General features: G+C 30.3%; 1 protein-coding gene across 1 annotated transcript; it reads right to left on the reverse strand.

Moving 5' to 3' along the window:
• Positions 1-14,437: 14,437 nt before the first annotated feature.
• Positions 14,438-17,077, reverse strand: LOC133038276 (uncharacterized). The gene is made up of 3 exons (XM_061116371.1): positions 16,713-17,077; positions 15,287-16,454; positions 14,438-14,875 (listed from the first exon to the last, which is right to left on the reverse strand). Exons 1-3 carry the CDS (start codon positions 17,075-17,077, stop codon positions 14,438-14,440), a joined length of 1,971 nt encoding a protein of 656 aa, XP_060972354.1.
• Between the last annotated feature and the right edge of the window lie 240 nt (positions 17,078-17,317).

The raw sequence follows: 17,317 nt of genomic DNA on the forward strand, positions 1-17,317 counted from the left end.
TCTCACTATCCTTTCCACTCCCAAATTCCCCCAAATTCTCTTGATAAATCCTTCAAACACTCTAAAAGGAGGATTTGCCCCTAAAACGATGCATATAATCGACGTCTCCAGTATGATGCTTCTAATTCAGCTTCATCCAAATCTAAATTTGCAACCACCTGATCCCCAATTTTAGATGGTTCAGTAAAAGTAAGTTGGGAAGAAGAGGTTTTCACCTGATTCAGATTGAATTTAGTCCAAGTAAATTGTGCCGATGCCTGAAAGTCCATCGCCTCCGCATCGTCCGCCCAAGTTTTCGATTTAGGAGTCGACTTTACCGCTTCTGCAACTACTTCCTTCTCCGGTTCCAGTTCATCACACGGGTCTAGGAAAACCTCTGTAGCTTCATCTTGGATTGAGGGCAGCTCAAGGCTCGCTCTCGCGACATTGACGTTGGCAGCACAAGGCTTCGATGTACCTTTCCTCTTCTTCACCATGGGAAGAGGAGCAGAGCATCACACGGCTGCTAATTTTTTCTTCTTATTATTATTATATATATGTAACGTATTTGTTAAATATTTAATTGTTTATAAATTATAAGTTAGAAAAATAATATTTTATATCATTTTACTTATCAAATATTTATAAATAGTATTTTAAATATTTAAATAACCTAGATATTTTTGTAGAAATTTGAAAAAGTCTTAATTTGAGATATTTTCACATATAATTAGGATAATTATTATTTTTTTATTATTTTATTCCTAAAATAATAATTGCCTAACCATATCTATTTTAAAATTGGTTTATTTTATTATTTTAATTTTATTAAATTATAAGATTAGAATATGATATTGAAAATATCTATGTGATTATTTTCAAATCATTTATCTTATTAGATATTTAATTTAATTTGATAAAATAATTCAAATAAATCTAGATATTTTAAATTAGTTTTATTTTTGAATTTTAAATTTTGATAAGATATTTAAGGTTGTTTCTAACAACCCTAAATTTTCAAAATTTAGTTGGTTAGTTTAAATAATAATTTAATTATATTAATATTTTAGTTCACAATTTGTTACATGGACATTGTTTATTCAAAATCTTTTTTAACAAACTTATTATTTATTTGATCTAAATTGCTATGATTAACTTGTTGACAGATTCAATAATTTGATTTTAATCATAGTCCAATTGTCAATAGATCTTATAAATAATTGGTAACAAGTAAATTTTGTACTTCTTTTATCTGTGTAAACCTAGAAACATGATAGAGCCCATCTAAATTAATTTGACTTGTGTGAGCCTTTATGTTTGCTTTTGGGCTTAGATGCATATAGGAAGTCCATTTATTTCTAGATATCTAAATGGACTAGGTTGCTAAAATGAAATATCACTTTTGATAGTTTTATTTAGGCCCAATTAGTATTGGGCTTATTCAATGAATAACATAGGAAGCTATGGACCTAACCTTTGATTCGATAAGTTTGGCCTCAAATGTAATTGTAGGATCTTGAGGAGTCTTGGATTTTCGAGCCTTAGAAGTCATAATTTTAAAATCTAAGTCACTTGGTGAAAAAGCAACAGTGACTCAAGGTAAAAACAAGGGTCTCGCTAAAGGAATAAAAGATAAAATTTGGCATTCAGGCTAAGTTGCATCTCGCAGAAAACGACATTTACCCTCGACTATTTCTTGTAAAAATCATCTAGAACGACTTGAAACCTCGTCCTGATTGGTTTTTATTAGATGATCTCTAATCTTTGTACTGTTTATCTCAAGAAGGGTTTTGGGAACATAAGTTTTGGATTCGAAAGGAAAGGCAAATTTTTTAGGACAATCAGTTTCCAAGAATTCTGGGATTGTGTTTTTTGAAAAAAGTTGGGTCATGTTTGTGGACAAATATTATCCCATTTTTCAGAAAATCTAAATACAATCTAACCCAGGAGTCTATGAACCTTATAACCTATATTTTATCCTTAAAACCCTAAAATTATCCAGAAAAACAAAACTAAAATTACCTAAATCAAATGAAGTAGATACTGAAGCGATCAATCACAAAGACAAGATTACCAATACAGAAAAGAAAAATAGCAGAAATAAGGGAATGAGCCACTTACTATTTTGGTGAAGGTTTCTAGGCAATGAAGAACTTTGCAATTGAGATTTTGATGACAGGCAATGGGTTCTGAAATTCTCTGAGGTTGAATATGTAATCAGAGAAAATGTGCAAGAAATAAGTCAAAGACAGTGAGGGCATATAATATGAAAGGGGGAAAATCGTCAGTTTCAGAGGAAATTTGAAGGTTTAAGATTCAAAAATGGTGAAATAGACTGATGCTCTTGTTCTTTACACCCTATTAAAAACCACCGTTAGATCAAAAGAAATCTGATCTAACGGATGAGAACATTGCAAATTGGAAGAGACAGAGCATTTAATGCTAATGATGTGCCTTAAAATTCTAAACTGCCAAAAACCCGAAGCATGCAATATTTTAAAATTAGGTTAAGATAAAATACCCTTATAATCATTTAAAAAGTTCTTTTAATCAAAAAGTACTTTTGAAGGGGTAATTGTTATACCCAAAATTCGAGTACACTTCAGAAGTTGACACATGTCCAACAGAAGGAATATGAATCAATTCTAAATGATATATAATATTATATCAATAAATACATATTTAATAACTCATTATTATTTAATAAAGATTTAATAGATAATATTCAAAACTCGTTGACTTTATAGTCAAAAGTGAGAAAATGATAATAACTATTGATATGAAGTTCGAAATATACATTTAAGAAGGGGATATTCATCCACCCGAGCAGATTGAATGTATCAACATAAACTACCTCACATTACATATAGCGAGAAGATCACCTCGCATTATGAAAGCCACAAAGAGAATATTGTTGGGAATTATTTTACCAGGATCTTAGATCTACTCACAAGTATGTTTATTAACATCCTAAATATGAACTTTCTAAAACGATAAAATAAACACATATAAAGTTAAGAAAACCTTACATTGATGCAGCGGAATAAATGTCTCCTTCCACTCAGATCTCTAACCCTTGATTCCTTTCTGTAGCAGAGTATAATCAAGATCTGAGCCCGAATCTCCTTCTTCTTCAAGTTTTGATCCTTCACAGTCTTCCAATCTATGATTGAGTTACTGCTTGCTGTGTGTGGGCACTTACTCTTTCACTAGGGTCACGAAAAAGATGAAGGGAAAAGAGAGAGAGGTATTTCGGCCAAGGTAGAGAGTGAGGGAAGGCTCAGTTTTTCTGAAGAGAGAAATTTCTGTCAGAAAGTTGATCTGAAAAACTTATATTTTGACTGAGCCATCACATTCTATTTATAGGCAACTACTAGGTTTAGGTTAGGATTTATTTGGCATTAAAATAATGAAAATAATAATTTGAAAAATCATCATTAAGTGGCCGGCCATATGGTGTTATTGGGCCTTACTTAATTTTGCAATTTTATCAAATTTTATCTCTATTTTCTCAAAAATGCCAATTTTCCAATTCTAACCTTTTAAATGCCAAAACTAATTATTTAATAATTAAAATACATTATTAAATAATATTGTCATTTAATTTAATTATTAATTAGACATATAAAGTCTATTGATAAATAAATAAACCTAGAAAACTCTTTTCCTTACAATTTCACCCCTGCTTAGTGAAAATTCATAAAATTAGACATAGTCTAACTTTAGAATTATAATTGATCAATCACGAATCAATTAATGAGTCTTACAAGCAGAATGTTCTCAACTAGAATGGGGACCATGGATCTATATGCTGAGCTTCCAATAAGTGAACCAAATTTACCAAGTAAATTCCTACTTATTAATTCTTCGTTGAATCCACTCTTAGAACTTAGAATTGCACTCTCAGACTTATATAGAGCATATTGTATGTTTCACGATACCAATATACTATCTCATTTAACCATTGTTATAATCTTATTGTGATTTAAAGATCCTCTATATAGATGATTTACATCGAGATGGGATTTCTTTACCGTTCTCACCCCTCAATGTATTTTGCCCCTTAAAACACTTAGCTACCTGTAAATGGTGTTTAGTGATCTAATAATTAGTCAGTTAAACAAGAGCTCATCCATTTACTTCTATTTGCTAAGCTCGAAGGGAATCATCAGTTAACTTCTATACACCAGTAGAAGCTATAGATTCCATATTTATGTTCAGCACTCCCACTCAATCATACTATCATGTTCCCAAAATATACGTATCACCCTGACCCGAAAGTAGGCTTAACTAATAAATCTAAGAACATGAATAGCACTCCTGAGTTGAGCCTAAGCATATCAGGATTTAGATTCTTTTCAATCTTAAGATCAACTACTGATATTGACTTGGAAAGATATGTATAACGGTAAGTTTGTAATATCTTAACTTAGTTGCAATATCGGTCCAGTCCAATGTATACTCTATACATTCGAAACTAGTATACTTTACTAATGTCCTGGAAAGAACATAACACTTACTCCAAGTGTAAGTACACATCATCGTCGATTATCACATCGGTGTAAATCCAATAACAACGATGAAACAGGGACCAAAACTTTTGATTCATATGATCACAATCACATTCCACTGTGTTGACGATACTGTAATTGTGAATAAACATATGATCTGGATTTAACTGATTTTTTGTGTATGAATGTAATAAACATATTAAACCATTAGCATGTAAAATTCATGCAAACATCAATCACTTCAAATTTCTTATATTGATAACTAATCAGATTGTAAAGAGTTTTATGTAGGGCATAAAACCTAACAAACTCCCACTTGCACTAATATAAAACAACCGTGCAAATAGGTCAATACGATGTCTTGATCTTCGCATCAAGTGTAGTATATTTGAATCCACCCAAACTTCGGAAACTAGTTCATAAATACACTTATGAAACATCCTTTACTATATGCTTTACTCATCAAGGGATACCGAAATCTTTACTCGTTTTAAAAGTACATACTGAATTAACGGGGGACATATCTCTCATATTTTAAAATATGTAATTGAGATAATACGGTAGACTTTTCTTCAGTGATATAACTTTCTGGTATTTTCGAATAGACCAAGTTATAGTTCTTCTCTGGTAGAGCTTGAATTATTATACAATAATTCCTCCACCCCCAAAGTAAGCACCATCTCATATAAATCGAAATTAGATGGTGAGATACAAGGACAACTGATACACAGTTCCTTAATATCTGACATATAGATCACTTTCATAAATCCTTCTTGAATATCTTCTAATGTTCCCTATTTGATTACATCTCAGATAGCTCCCACTCAATAGCAGATGTCTGGTTAAATAATACTTTTAACCTCTGATTGTTTAGAGAGTTACCTAGTTGTGACTTTTGTATTAGTCTGAAACTTTAAGTCAAGACTAAGTCATCAACATAGCAGACTAGTATTTGAAGTGAAAAATACATGCCAGAGATAAAGTAATCAAAATTAAGATACCATAAAATTTTATGAGGATTAAGAATTCTTGGTTCAAGTCATTCGAATGGACTGAACTAGAGTTTTTTATCTTATTCTCATAATTCTGATAAGCTATACCTATCCATGTGAATGGTTAGATTTGCTTTTCAGTATTGTTCTTAAGTACCTATCACAATTATCAACCTAATGAAGATGGGTATAGAACTTTAAAATTCTCCCACTCAATTAAGGTAGTGTGAAACTTTAACAAAGAACTTTCAAAGGTGTCAAACTTTTACTTACACCAGTAAAATCGAAATGGAACATACAATCAAGATCAAGAATTTATATTGACAATAGCTGACTCATTATATTACTTCTATGTTTAAACAAGATATGTGTTTCATAGGGAATTGTGGAATAGACTCCACCCCTAAGAATATACATATAGGGTACTATGGATAACCTCCACCCCTAAGTATATAGAGATTATGATCCACTACGAAAGGTTGTAAAGATCATGATTCTCTTAGTGTGATAGACTTTATGTGGAGTTGAATACTATCCAGAGTTCATTAGATATAAAAGATCGTTGAACTGCATAGTTTTCTTAACTTTTCTCCACCCCTATCAGATCATAAGATCCTTTTATTAAACAAATTCTTAATAATTGTATGAGAATTAACAATTATTGATAAACATAGAAATAATTTCTAATGTTTATATAATATAACTCTATGAAGAGTTGTAAATATTATAGAATTCGCATCAATAATAAAATCACTTACACATACAAACATACAAATATAATGTGGTAATAATTGATGAAGATAAATTATATGAAGCTCAATCTCATAAATTGCAATAGGGAATTTCGAAAATAAAACTTTATGAATAAAAAAAAGTATTGCAACAATATGAGAGAAACAGGGATAAATATCCCTGACTAAAATTTGAAATCCAAATTGTCTTTAAACTAAAACAATTAATTCAAAAATTGAAGAGCTTCATCTTCATCTGGACGATTTCACCCTTGGTCCAGCTTGCTGATCCAACTCAATTGAGTTCAAGTAGCTGGGCCTATCAGAAGAAGAAAACAAATAAACAAAGTTTAGTCCAGAATCATAAATCCAATTGGATAATAATTCACTAAAACTCTTAAAGTTTATTAATGGAAATACCTTGTTTCTTTGCAAGAAGTTTAGGACACTGGGGTTTCCAATGACCTTTCTCATTGCAGTAGAAACACTTTCCTTTAAGTGTAGCATCACCAGAAGGAGCAGCCTTTTTCATGGCTTTTGTTCGCTTCTTGGTGTTCTTCCACTTCTTCTTCGATTTCGGCTTTGAAGCAGAGGCAACATTTGCTTCAGGTTTGATCGTCCCATTATCATTCCCAGGATTGTGAGGTTTACTCCCTTTCTTCTTGGGTCCTCCAATCAAATTTTCATAAGTTTGAAGGTCATTGACTAATTCATGAAAGTCAATTTCCTTCTTATTCATGACATAATTTGATGTATATGGTAGAAATGCTGGAGTCAGGCTATTCAAGATAAGACTAACTTGAGTAGCACTGTCCATTTCAGCACCATGATCCTAGGCTTCTTGGAAATAACTGGACATGAGGAGGACATGATCACGCACGTTTTGATGAGGTTCCATCCGTGCATTAATGTACTTCTTAGTCGCGTCAAAGCGTGACTGAAGTGATGCCTTACCGAATAGCTCATTTAACTTCGTCATAACTTCAGCAGCCTTCTCGGTTTTAGAAAACCGAGTTTTGAGGGTGTCAACCATGCTAGAAAGCATAAAGTATAGAGCTTTGTCATTTGCCTTCTGCCAACGCTCATACTTTTCTTTCACAGCTTTGGATGCATTATCCCTGTGCACTTCGTGACGGCTCAGTTAAAACAAACAAGGCACTTTCTCCTATGAGAGCAATATTAATGTTCTCATTCCATTTATTAAAGTTAGATCCATTCAGCTTGTTTTCAGTCAACAGTGATAACATGGGATTCATTTTGACAAAACAGGATACTACAAAATAATAGAAATCAACAAATAGAAATTAATAATGGTTTAACACACAAAAACAATTCAGAAATTATAAGCACATAGCAAGTAGGAATGATATGAGAAAATACTTACCTAAATAATTTCCAAGGTTTTCAACAAACTGATATCAGTGTCCCGTTTAGGCGAGAGTCAAAGCTATCATCCATTGAATAGAGTTGTCAGCTCATCTAAAATGTTAAACATTCTAGCAACCTTTTATTCGATCAAGATCAGAATCCAGCGTTGTCCCGTTTAGGCGAGAGTCAAGGCTATTCTATCTCATGAGCTTCTACCATTGTTTCGCAATTTGCAAGTCAAATATGGTCGCCACCATTAGGGTGATCTATACCATATAAAACACTTACAAACCACTTATCATGCGAGATTAAACGGTGCGAAATTGCTAATGAACGTTCCTCCATTAGGGAGGATTACTCACTAAAACAAACGCGGTGTAAAACCCACAATGGAGATCGAATATCTTAATAATAATAAAGCTCATTATTTAAAATGTATTTTCTTTATTATTCTAATAAATAAATCTCATTAAATTCTATTTAAGAATTAAAATTCAAAAAATAAGAATTTAATATAATATTTATAAAATTATACTTAGATGGTGATTGAAATAAAATTAATTATTTCCATCTTAGTAATAATCTTAAATATAAATATTAAGGAAATTAATTTAAGTTGAATTAAATAAATAATTAGCAACTTAAAAATTTCTTTTGAGAATATATTTATCGGGTTCGAAAATTTAAAGTATATAAAAATACAATTTTCGAAAAATAATAAAAATAGAAAAGAAATACTTCAAGCAAAAATATCACCTATCTAGATTTTCTTTTGACTAGTTAATTCAATTTCTAATAATATATATATATTTTTTAAATTCATTTATTTTAAATTAATCAATTAGATGAAAAAATCATTGATTGTAGTTGGTCCAAGAATTAATTAAAATAAATAATTAATTTACAACTCAATCTATTTTTCAAAATAAAATTCGAAAATATTGCATAATTAAAATGCAAATTTCGAAATTGATTAATAAAATAAAGAAAAATATATATATTGAAAATTATTTAAATTTAAGTTGAAAAATTAAATTTCAACCTAAAAATAATTTTCTATTTAATTAAGTGTCATGAAAAAATCAATAAATATTTAAGTATCATGATGAAAATCAACTTAGATATTTAGATTTTTCAAGTTAATTAAATGTATTAAATTCAAGAAATAAATAATTAAGTGTAGAGAAGGCTTAATTATTAATTTCTATTTAATACTAGGAAAAATATATTTAATAAAATTGTACCAAAATTAATTATTTAAATAATTAATTTCACAAAAGTATAATATTTTCCTATTTAAATATTAGAAATAATAAGTAGTCTAGAAATTACTATCTAGAAAATATCTTATTTGACTAAGTATCTTTTCAAAATTTGAAAAAAAAAATATCTAATTTAAGTTATATAGAAAAAATCTAAAACTTAAATAATTTCAAATTTAGATTTAATTAAATATCACAAATTAAGTTGTAACCACTTAATTTGAAGATATCTTTTTAAAGTTAATATTTGAAAAGATATTAACCAAAAAAAAATATCTAAGATATTCCATTTCAAGTTAATATTTGAAAAGATATTAACTTAAAAAATATCTTAAGAATCTTTAATAACTAATGCCTAAGATTCCTCAACTTGATTTAAAATTTAAATCAAATATTCAAATTTAAGTTAGTTAAGAAAAATCAGTTGATACAACTAATTTATAACTTAAATATGAATATTTAATTAAATAAGCTCCAGAAAGAATCTTAGTTAGTTAAAATTCTATATTTAATTAAATACAAGAAAAATACAAATAGTTTATCTAGAAATAAAATCTAAACTAAAAGTGTTTTTCTTAAAATTAACTTTAAAATATTAAAATGAAAATAATTTTTCATATATTTTAAAAGTTAATTATGTTGCTAATTCAATTTTATTAGGTCAAACTAATATCATTAACCTAGTACAGTTATTCAAATCAGGCAAATGGGCCTTCACAATTGGGGTAGTTCATGTGAGGGGGTGCTGGGTTCAGTATGTCGTACCCACTTCTATGGCACCCAACTCTCACACAAGGCCCAAAAGAGAGGAATTTAACCTTAAAATGAATAACTGTTATTAATTGAATAGGTCCAAAAACTAAATGGACCTAAATAAAATCTATCATGGTGTGACATTTTATTTAGCAACAACCTATATGTATCTATATAATAAAATAAACACATAGGCTCACACAGGCACACTTTGGATGGATCCTATCATGTTGCTAGGTCATACACAGATGAAAAAAGATTGTAAAATTTACCTGTTACGAATTATTAACTTGACCAAGGGAGCCATCAGATCATTAGATCTGGCAAAAAGTAACCATGGCTATTTGCAATCAAATAATAATAGGTTTTTAAAACTTACACACAAGCTAAAAACACATACTCCTGCAACAAGGTTAGCTGGATAGTTGGAAGTAGGATTTATTTAATTTTAAATAAATAATTTCGAAAAATAAATAATTAAAAAAAAAAATTAATTAATTTAGAAAAATAAAAAAAAAATTAATTAATTTCGAAAATGAAATAAATTTAAATTTCAAAATTATTTTAAAAAAAATATTTAAAATTAAACCTACTATTTTGAAAAAATTAGGTTTCAACCAACCTAAATATCATTTCAAAAATAACTAACTACTTTTAAATATTAAATGTTATTTTAAAAATAAAAATTAGAAAAGATAAAAAAAATATCTTTTCAGATTTTAAATTTAATTTAAATAAATAAAATAACAAAATTTAAAAGTTAGCAAAATATCTTACATCTATTTAAAATTACATGATTATAAATATCTTATTTTAAATTTAAATAAGGTCAAAATATCTAAAAAGATTTAATTAAAAAATCTTAAAAAGATAAGATATTTTTAAAATATCTTAAAAGATAAGATATTTTTAAATATCTTAAAAGATATTATAAATATCTTAAAAAGATATTATAAATATCTTAAAAGATAAGATATTATAAATATCTTAAAAAATCTGACCTTAAATTTAAAAAAATATAATCAAATTTAAAAATAAGATAGATTTTTAAGCAAAAAGATAAATACTAATTCTATTCAAATTCAAATTACACTAATATCTTGAATTAAATTAAAAAAAAATTAAATTAATTCAAAATGATAATTAGAATTGAATTAGGAATAGTAATAGTATATATATAAAACCATACAATAAATTGGAAGTTAATTCCATGAAAAAGTATGAAAAATTGAAGAAAATTGAAAAAATTCGAAACTGTACGGACAGTTCTGCGATCATGGAAACTATCAAGACAAATTTCCGATTTTGTCAAATCTTCAAAAAATCATAACTAATTCAAATAATATCCAAATTGAGTTCTGTAAAAGGCTAACTTGCTTAATTTTTTCCATACTATCCAATAAAAATAATTCCAGAACCGAAATAACAATTATTTTTCACGAAAATTTCACAATCATCAATCAATCATCAAATAACACTCAATACAACATGATACCATCCAAAGAACATACAAACAATCGTTTTAAAGTCCAAATTACATGTAAGTAAATCAATTACCATGGCTCTGAGGCCAGTTGTTGGGAATTATTTTACCAGGATCTTAGATCTACTCACAAGTATGTTTATTAACATCCTAAATATGAATTTTCTAAAACGATAAAATAAACACATATAAAGTTAAGAAAACCTTACATTGATGCAGCGGAATAAATGTCTCCTTCCACTCAGATCTCTAACCCTTGATTCCTTTCTGTAGCAGAGTATAATCAAGATCTGAGCCCGAATCTCCTTCTTCTTCAAGTTTTGATCCTTCACAGTCTTCCAATCTATGATTGAGTTACTGCTTGTTGTGTGTGGGCACTTACTCTTTCACTAGGGTCACGAAAAAGATGAAGGGAAAAGAGAGAGAGGTATTTCGGCCAAGGTAGAGAGTGAGGGAAGGCTCAGTTTTTCTGAAGATTGAAATTTCTGTCAGAAAGTTGATCTGAAAAACTTATATTTTGACTGAGCCATCACTTTCTATTTATAGGCAACTACTAGGTTTAGGTTAGGATTTATTTGGCATTAAAATAATGAAAATAATAATTTGAAAAATCATCATTAAGTGGCCGGCCATATGGTGTTATTGGGCCTTACTTAATTTTGCAATTTTATCAAATTTTATCTCTATTTTCTCAAAAATGCCAATTTTCCAATTCTAACCTTTTAAATGCCCAAACTAATTATTTAATAATTAAAATACATTATTAAATAATATTGTCATTTAATTTAATTATTAATTAGACATATAAAGTCTATTGATAAATAAATAAACCTAGAAAACTCTTTTCCTTACGATTTCACCCCTGCTTAGTGAAAATTCATAAAATTAGACATAGTCTAAGTTTAGAATTATAATTGATCAATCACGAATCAATTAATGAGTCTTACAAGCAGAATGTTCTCAACTAGAATGGGGACCATGGATCTATATGCTGAGCTTCCAATAAGTGAACCAAATTTACCAAGTAAATTCCTACTTATTAATTCTTCGTTGAATCCACTCTTAGAACTTAGAATTGCACTCTCAGACTTATATAGAGCATATTGTATGTTTCACGATACCAATATACTATCTCATTTAACCATTGTTATAATCTTATTGTGATTTAAAGATCCTCTATATAGATGATTTACATCGAGATGGGATTTCTTTACCGTTCTCACCCCTCAATGTATTTTGCCCCTTAAAACACTTAGCTACCTGTAAATGGTGTTTAGTGATCTAATAATTAGTCAGTTAAACAAGAGCTCATCCATTTACTTCTATTTGCTAAGCTCGAAGGGAATCATCAGTTAACTTCTATACACCAGTAGAAGCTATAGATTCCATATTTATGTTCAGCACTCCCACTCAATCATACTATCATGTTCCCAAAATATACGTATCACCCTGACCCGAAAGTAGGCTTAACTAATAAATCTAAGAACATGAATAGCACTCCTGAGTTGAGCCTAAGCATATCAGGATTTAGATTCTTTTCAATCTTAAGATCAACTACTGATATTGACTTGGAAAGATATGTATAACGGTAAGTTTGTAATATCTTAACTTAGTTGCAATATCGGTCCAGTCCAATGTATACTCCATACATTCGAAACTAGTATACTTTACTAATGTCCTGGAAAGAACATAACACTTACTCCAAGTGTAAGTACACATCATCGCTGATTATCACATCAGTGTAAATCCAATAACACTGATGAAACAGGGACCAAAACTTTTGATTCATATGATCACAATCACATTCCACTGTGTTGACGATACTGTAATTGTGAATAAACATATGATCTGGATTTAACTGATTTTGTGTGTATGAATGTAATAAACATATTAAACATATTAAACCATTAGCATGTAAAATTCATGCAAACATCAATCACTTCAAATTTCTTATATTGATAACTAATCAGATTGTAAAGAGTTTTATTTAGGGCATAAAACCTAGCAAATATAACGAGACAGACTACTTCCCAACACTTAGTATTTTTTCTTTTCAAGATGGACAAAGAAGATAACTCGAATCAGAGAAGAAATAACCGTCCATGTCAGCAATAACCATCTAAAGGATAAAGCTAAAGAGCGGTTGGATAGTTATTAAATATTATCCCACGTGTGATTTAAATGAAATGTGGGGATTGTCCACATTTCATGAATATTTATATTTAAATCAATCCCCAAAAAGGATAACAATCAATTTATAATCCTATAAATTGGGGCAGATTCCATGAGAAAACGGATGGCAAAATTTGAGAGCATTCAAAATCAGATATTGTATTTTGTACTTAAAAATATCCCTAATAATAAGAACTTATGGAGTATGTAGATTTTAACTACAAAACCACGTTAAAATATCTGGAGTTATTCTATCAATACTTACTTATTATTTTTTGTAGATAATTTATTACTAAAAGGCTATTTATTTTTTGTTAATGAAAATCTGCGTTAACAAAAGATTACTTATTCAAAAATTATTATTGTATTCTGCATTCAAAAATATCCCTAATAATAAGGACTCGTGGAGTATGTAGATCTTAACTACAAAACCACGTAAAAATATCTGGTGTTCAATAAATACGCATATAATTCTGTAGTATATACATTTATTGCAAAAAGGCTATTTATTTTGGTTAACAAAAATCTACGTTAACAATTATAGTATCTATTATATATATATATATATATTCTTGGGGGACTATTCAATGATTATATTAAAAATGTAAATATGATAGTTATATTTTTTGTGACCTGCTATAACAGGTTACTAACAAGTAAAAATTTCTTGTAGACTCAAAATAATTATAATTAATTATATATTTAAAATAAATTAATTTTTTAATTAAAATATTTAATAAGATATTTTTTACAACTAATATTTTTAAATATTTTTTTTATTTATAAAAAAATAAATAAAATCAAATTAGTATTAGGTTACAGGTAATTTATTAATTATTTTTGTTTTTTTTTTATGAATAAGAATTTTTATTGCTCCAAACAAACCTTTTACATCACTAATCTTTACATTTTGCTAACAAATTTATACTTACAACTTAGCCTTTTTACAAAATCACACCATCAGAATCCATGTTTTATCTTCAACCTTGGCCTTCTTGGGCAGCAGCCCCTTAATTCCCAGCTTGCTCATTTGTTGAGATTTTTTCACCGTAGTATTAATGAGCCACACTTGTTGATTCCATAGTACTTCATTCCTAGCCTTCCATATGTAATACACAAGACTTGCAAGAACAGTTTTCACCATACTTTTCCTTGTTGCAGAGAACCTCTTCGTGTTGTGACATGCTTATAGCAGCTGCTTAATGTTTGTTGCTGGTGTGTTCCATTGCAGAAACTGTTTTATCTCTTGTAGACATTTCCTGCTATAGTCACACTCAAAAAATAGGTGGTCTATGGATTCATCTTTTTTTCCACACGATAAACATTTTGAATCCATGTTATGAGTGTACTTGCTGATTCTCTCTTTCATGTTCAGTCTTTCCCAAAGCACCAACCAAAGAATGAACCTATGCTTAGGAATAATGAGTCTATCCCAAACTAGATTACTCCAAGGCAATTTCTCATATTCAGAAAATAACAAATGGTACCCCTGTTGGATCTTATATTTCTGCATCACAAAGCCATTCATGTCTACCCTTTGCTTAATCTTATTCTTGACAGCAACTATCTTTTTCCATGCCCAGCTGCAATCCAATGGAGTTACATAACTCCACCAATCCTGCTCCTTCAGATACACATTGTGTATCCATTTGACAAAGAGACAATATTTTTTACTAGCTATGTCCCAAACATATCTCCCCAAAGCTGCTACATTCCAATGATGTACATTTTGAAAGCCTAAACCTCCTGTTGCTTTAGGTCTGCATACTGAATCCTAGGCCACTAAACCAGGGCCTGTCCCTTCTTAAGTGCCTTTCCAAAGAAAGGATCGACAAGTTGCTTCTATATCTTTCAAGAGCTTCTTTGGTAGAATAAAAATATGTGCCCAATATGTATGTATAGCTAGCAAAATTGAATTGATTAAGGTTACTCTATCCATATAAGATAAGTTCCTTGTACTCCACATTCGAATTCTACTTGTCATCTTTTCCAGCAGACTTTGGCATTCAGTCCGAGATATCTTCTTTCAACAAACATGGATACCAAGGTATCTAAATGGTAATGAGCTCCTTGTAAAATTAGATGCCTCAAGGATCCTGGAGACTTCAGATTCAGGCATTCCTGGACAATAAATGGTTGTTTTTTGTTCATTTGGCAACAAACCAGATGAAGTTGAGAACAACTTAAGTCCTTTTAGTAGCAGCATCACAGAAATAAAGTCTCCATTGCAGAAAACTAATAAATCATCAGCAAAACGCATGTGATTCAACTTTAAGAAGGCACATATGTCATGGAATTTAAAACCTGGCCATTCTCCCACTTTGGTGAAGAATCTGGATAAGTATTCCATTCCTGACACAAAGGGGAAGGGAGACATCGGATCACTTTGTCTTAACCCTCTCTTTGCATTAAAGAACCCACAAATAGAGCCATTCAATAGTAAGGAGAATTTAGGGGTACTAATGCATTCCATAATAAGATTTATGAACTTACCAGGGAAACCTAGAGCAGTCATCATCTCTTCCAAGAACTCCCATTCTATAGTATTATAAGCCTTCCTCAAGTATATCTTGATCATGCAATTTGGTTTACAGTTTTTTCTCCCATACAGTCTCACCAAGTCTTGACACACTAACACATTGTGAGCAATGAATCTCCCATGTACAAATCCTCCTTGGTTTTCTGCAATAAGATCAGGAAGTATCTTCCTCAGTCTATTGTAGATCACCTTGGTTGCTATCTCATACACAACATTGCAACATGAGATGGGTCTGAAATCCACAACACTTTTGGGACATGTAGTTTTGGGAATTAGTGTGATAGTAGTTGTGTTTATCTCTTTTGAAATCTTTCCAGAATTTGAGAAAGAAATAACAGCCTCCACTATGTCAGGTCCCACTAAATCCCAATTATCTTGGAAGAATGCACTCCCATAACCATCAAGTCCAGGTGCTTTATCCCTATCAATGGAAAATACAGCCACTTCCACTTCCTTGGATGTGTAATCAACAAGTAGTATCTCCCTATGGCAATCTGTAACTTTGGGTCCAAGATCCACTACTGATTGAAAAACCTTCCTTCTTGCTGGTGTAGTAGAACCTAGTAATTTTTGGTAATACTCAAGGAAAGCATGTTGAACTTTATCAGGAGAATCACACCAATTTCCATGCTCATCTTCAATCGAGAAAATCCTATTTTGGAGTCTTCTCAATTTTAGAGAAGCATGAAAAATGTGGGAATTCTCATCACCAAATTTTGCCCAACTTATTTTAGCTTTTTAAGACATGAAGCTGGCAAAGGCCTTACTGATCTCAGCATATTTTTTCCTTACCACCTAATCTTGTTCCATCAATTCTTTATTATGTGGCTCTTGACTCAGTTTAGCTTGCAACTCAGCCAATTATGCTCTTGTTGTGATCTTTGTCTTGTGTATCTCTGAGAAACCTGCCTGATCAATCTACTTCAACACAGCCTTCAACCTTCTCAGTTTTTGGATAGTGCAAAACATTTTTGACCCCCTGTTTTCTTCTTTCCAAGACTTAGTCACTAGCTTGTCATAATCAGGAGCCATTTTCCACATGTTATAGTACCTGAACGGTTTTTTTCCATAGCTTCTATCTTCATAAATAGTCACCAAGATAGGGCTATGATCGAAACTTAACTCAGGTAAGAATACAACTTCAGAACTGGGAAAGACATTTATCCAATGTGTATTGACCATAGCTCGATCAATCGTGGAAAATATTCTCTCCTCTGGCTTTTGTTTATTGTTCCAAGTGAAAAAAGAACCTGAATATTTCAAATCTGCCATCTTGCAATTCTCCATACTGTCTCAAAATCTCCGAGATGGGAATCTATGAGCTCTTTTTCCAATTCTTTCATTAGCATTCATTATCTCATTAAAATCCCCCATCATTATCCATGGCTCATCTATATTCTGTGCCAATTGTTCTAGCTCAGCCCACAATTCATCTCTTTTCTTTTGATCATTAAAAGCATAGATTAAGGACACAAAAAACTTCCCTACTTGCTACTGTGATTGAACATAACTATGTATTCATTGGCT

The sequence above is a fragment of the Cannabis sativa genome, chromosome 5 (assembly GCF_029168945.1).
Source record: "Cannabis sativa cultivar Pink pepper isolate KNU-18-1 chromosome 5, ASM2916894v1, whole genome shotgun sequence".
Classification (NCBI taxonomy): domain Eukaryota; kingdom Viridiplantae; phylum Streptophyta; class Magnoliopsida; order Rosales; family Cannabaceae; genus Cannabis; species Cannabis sativa.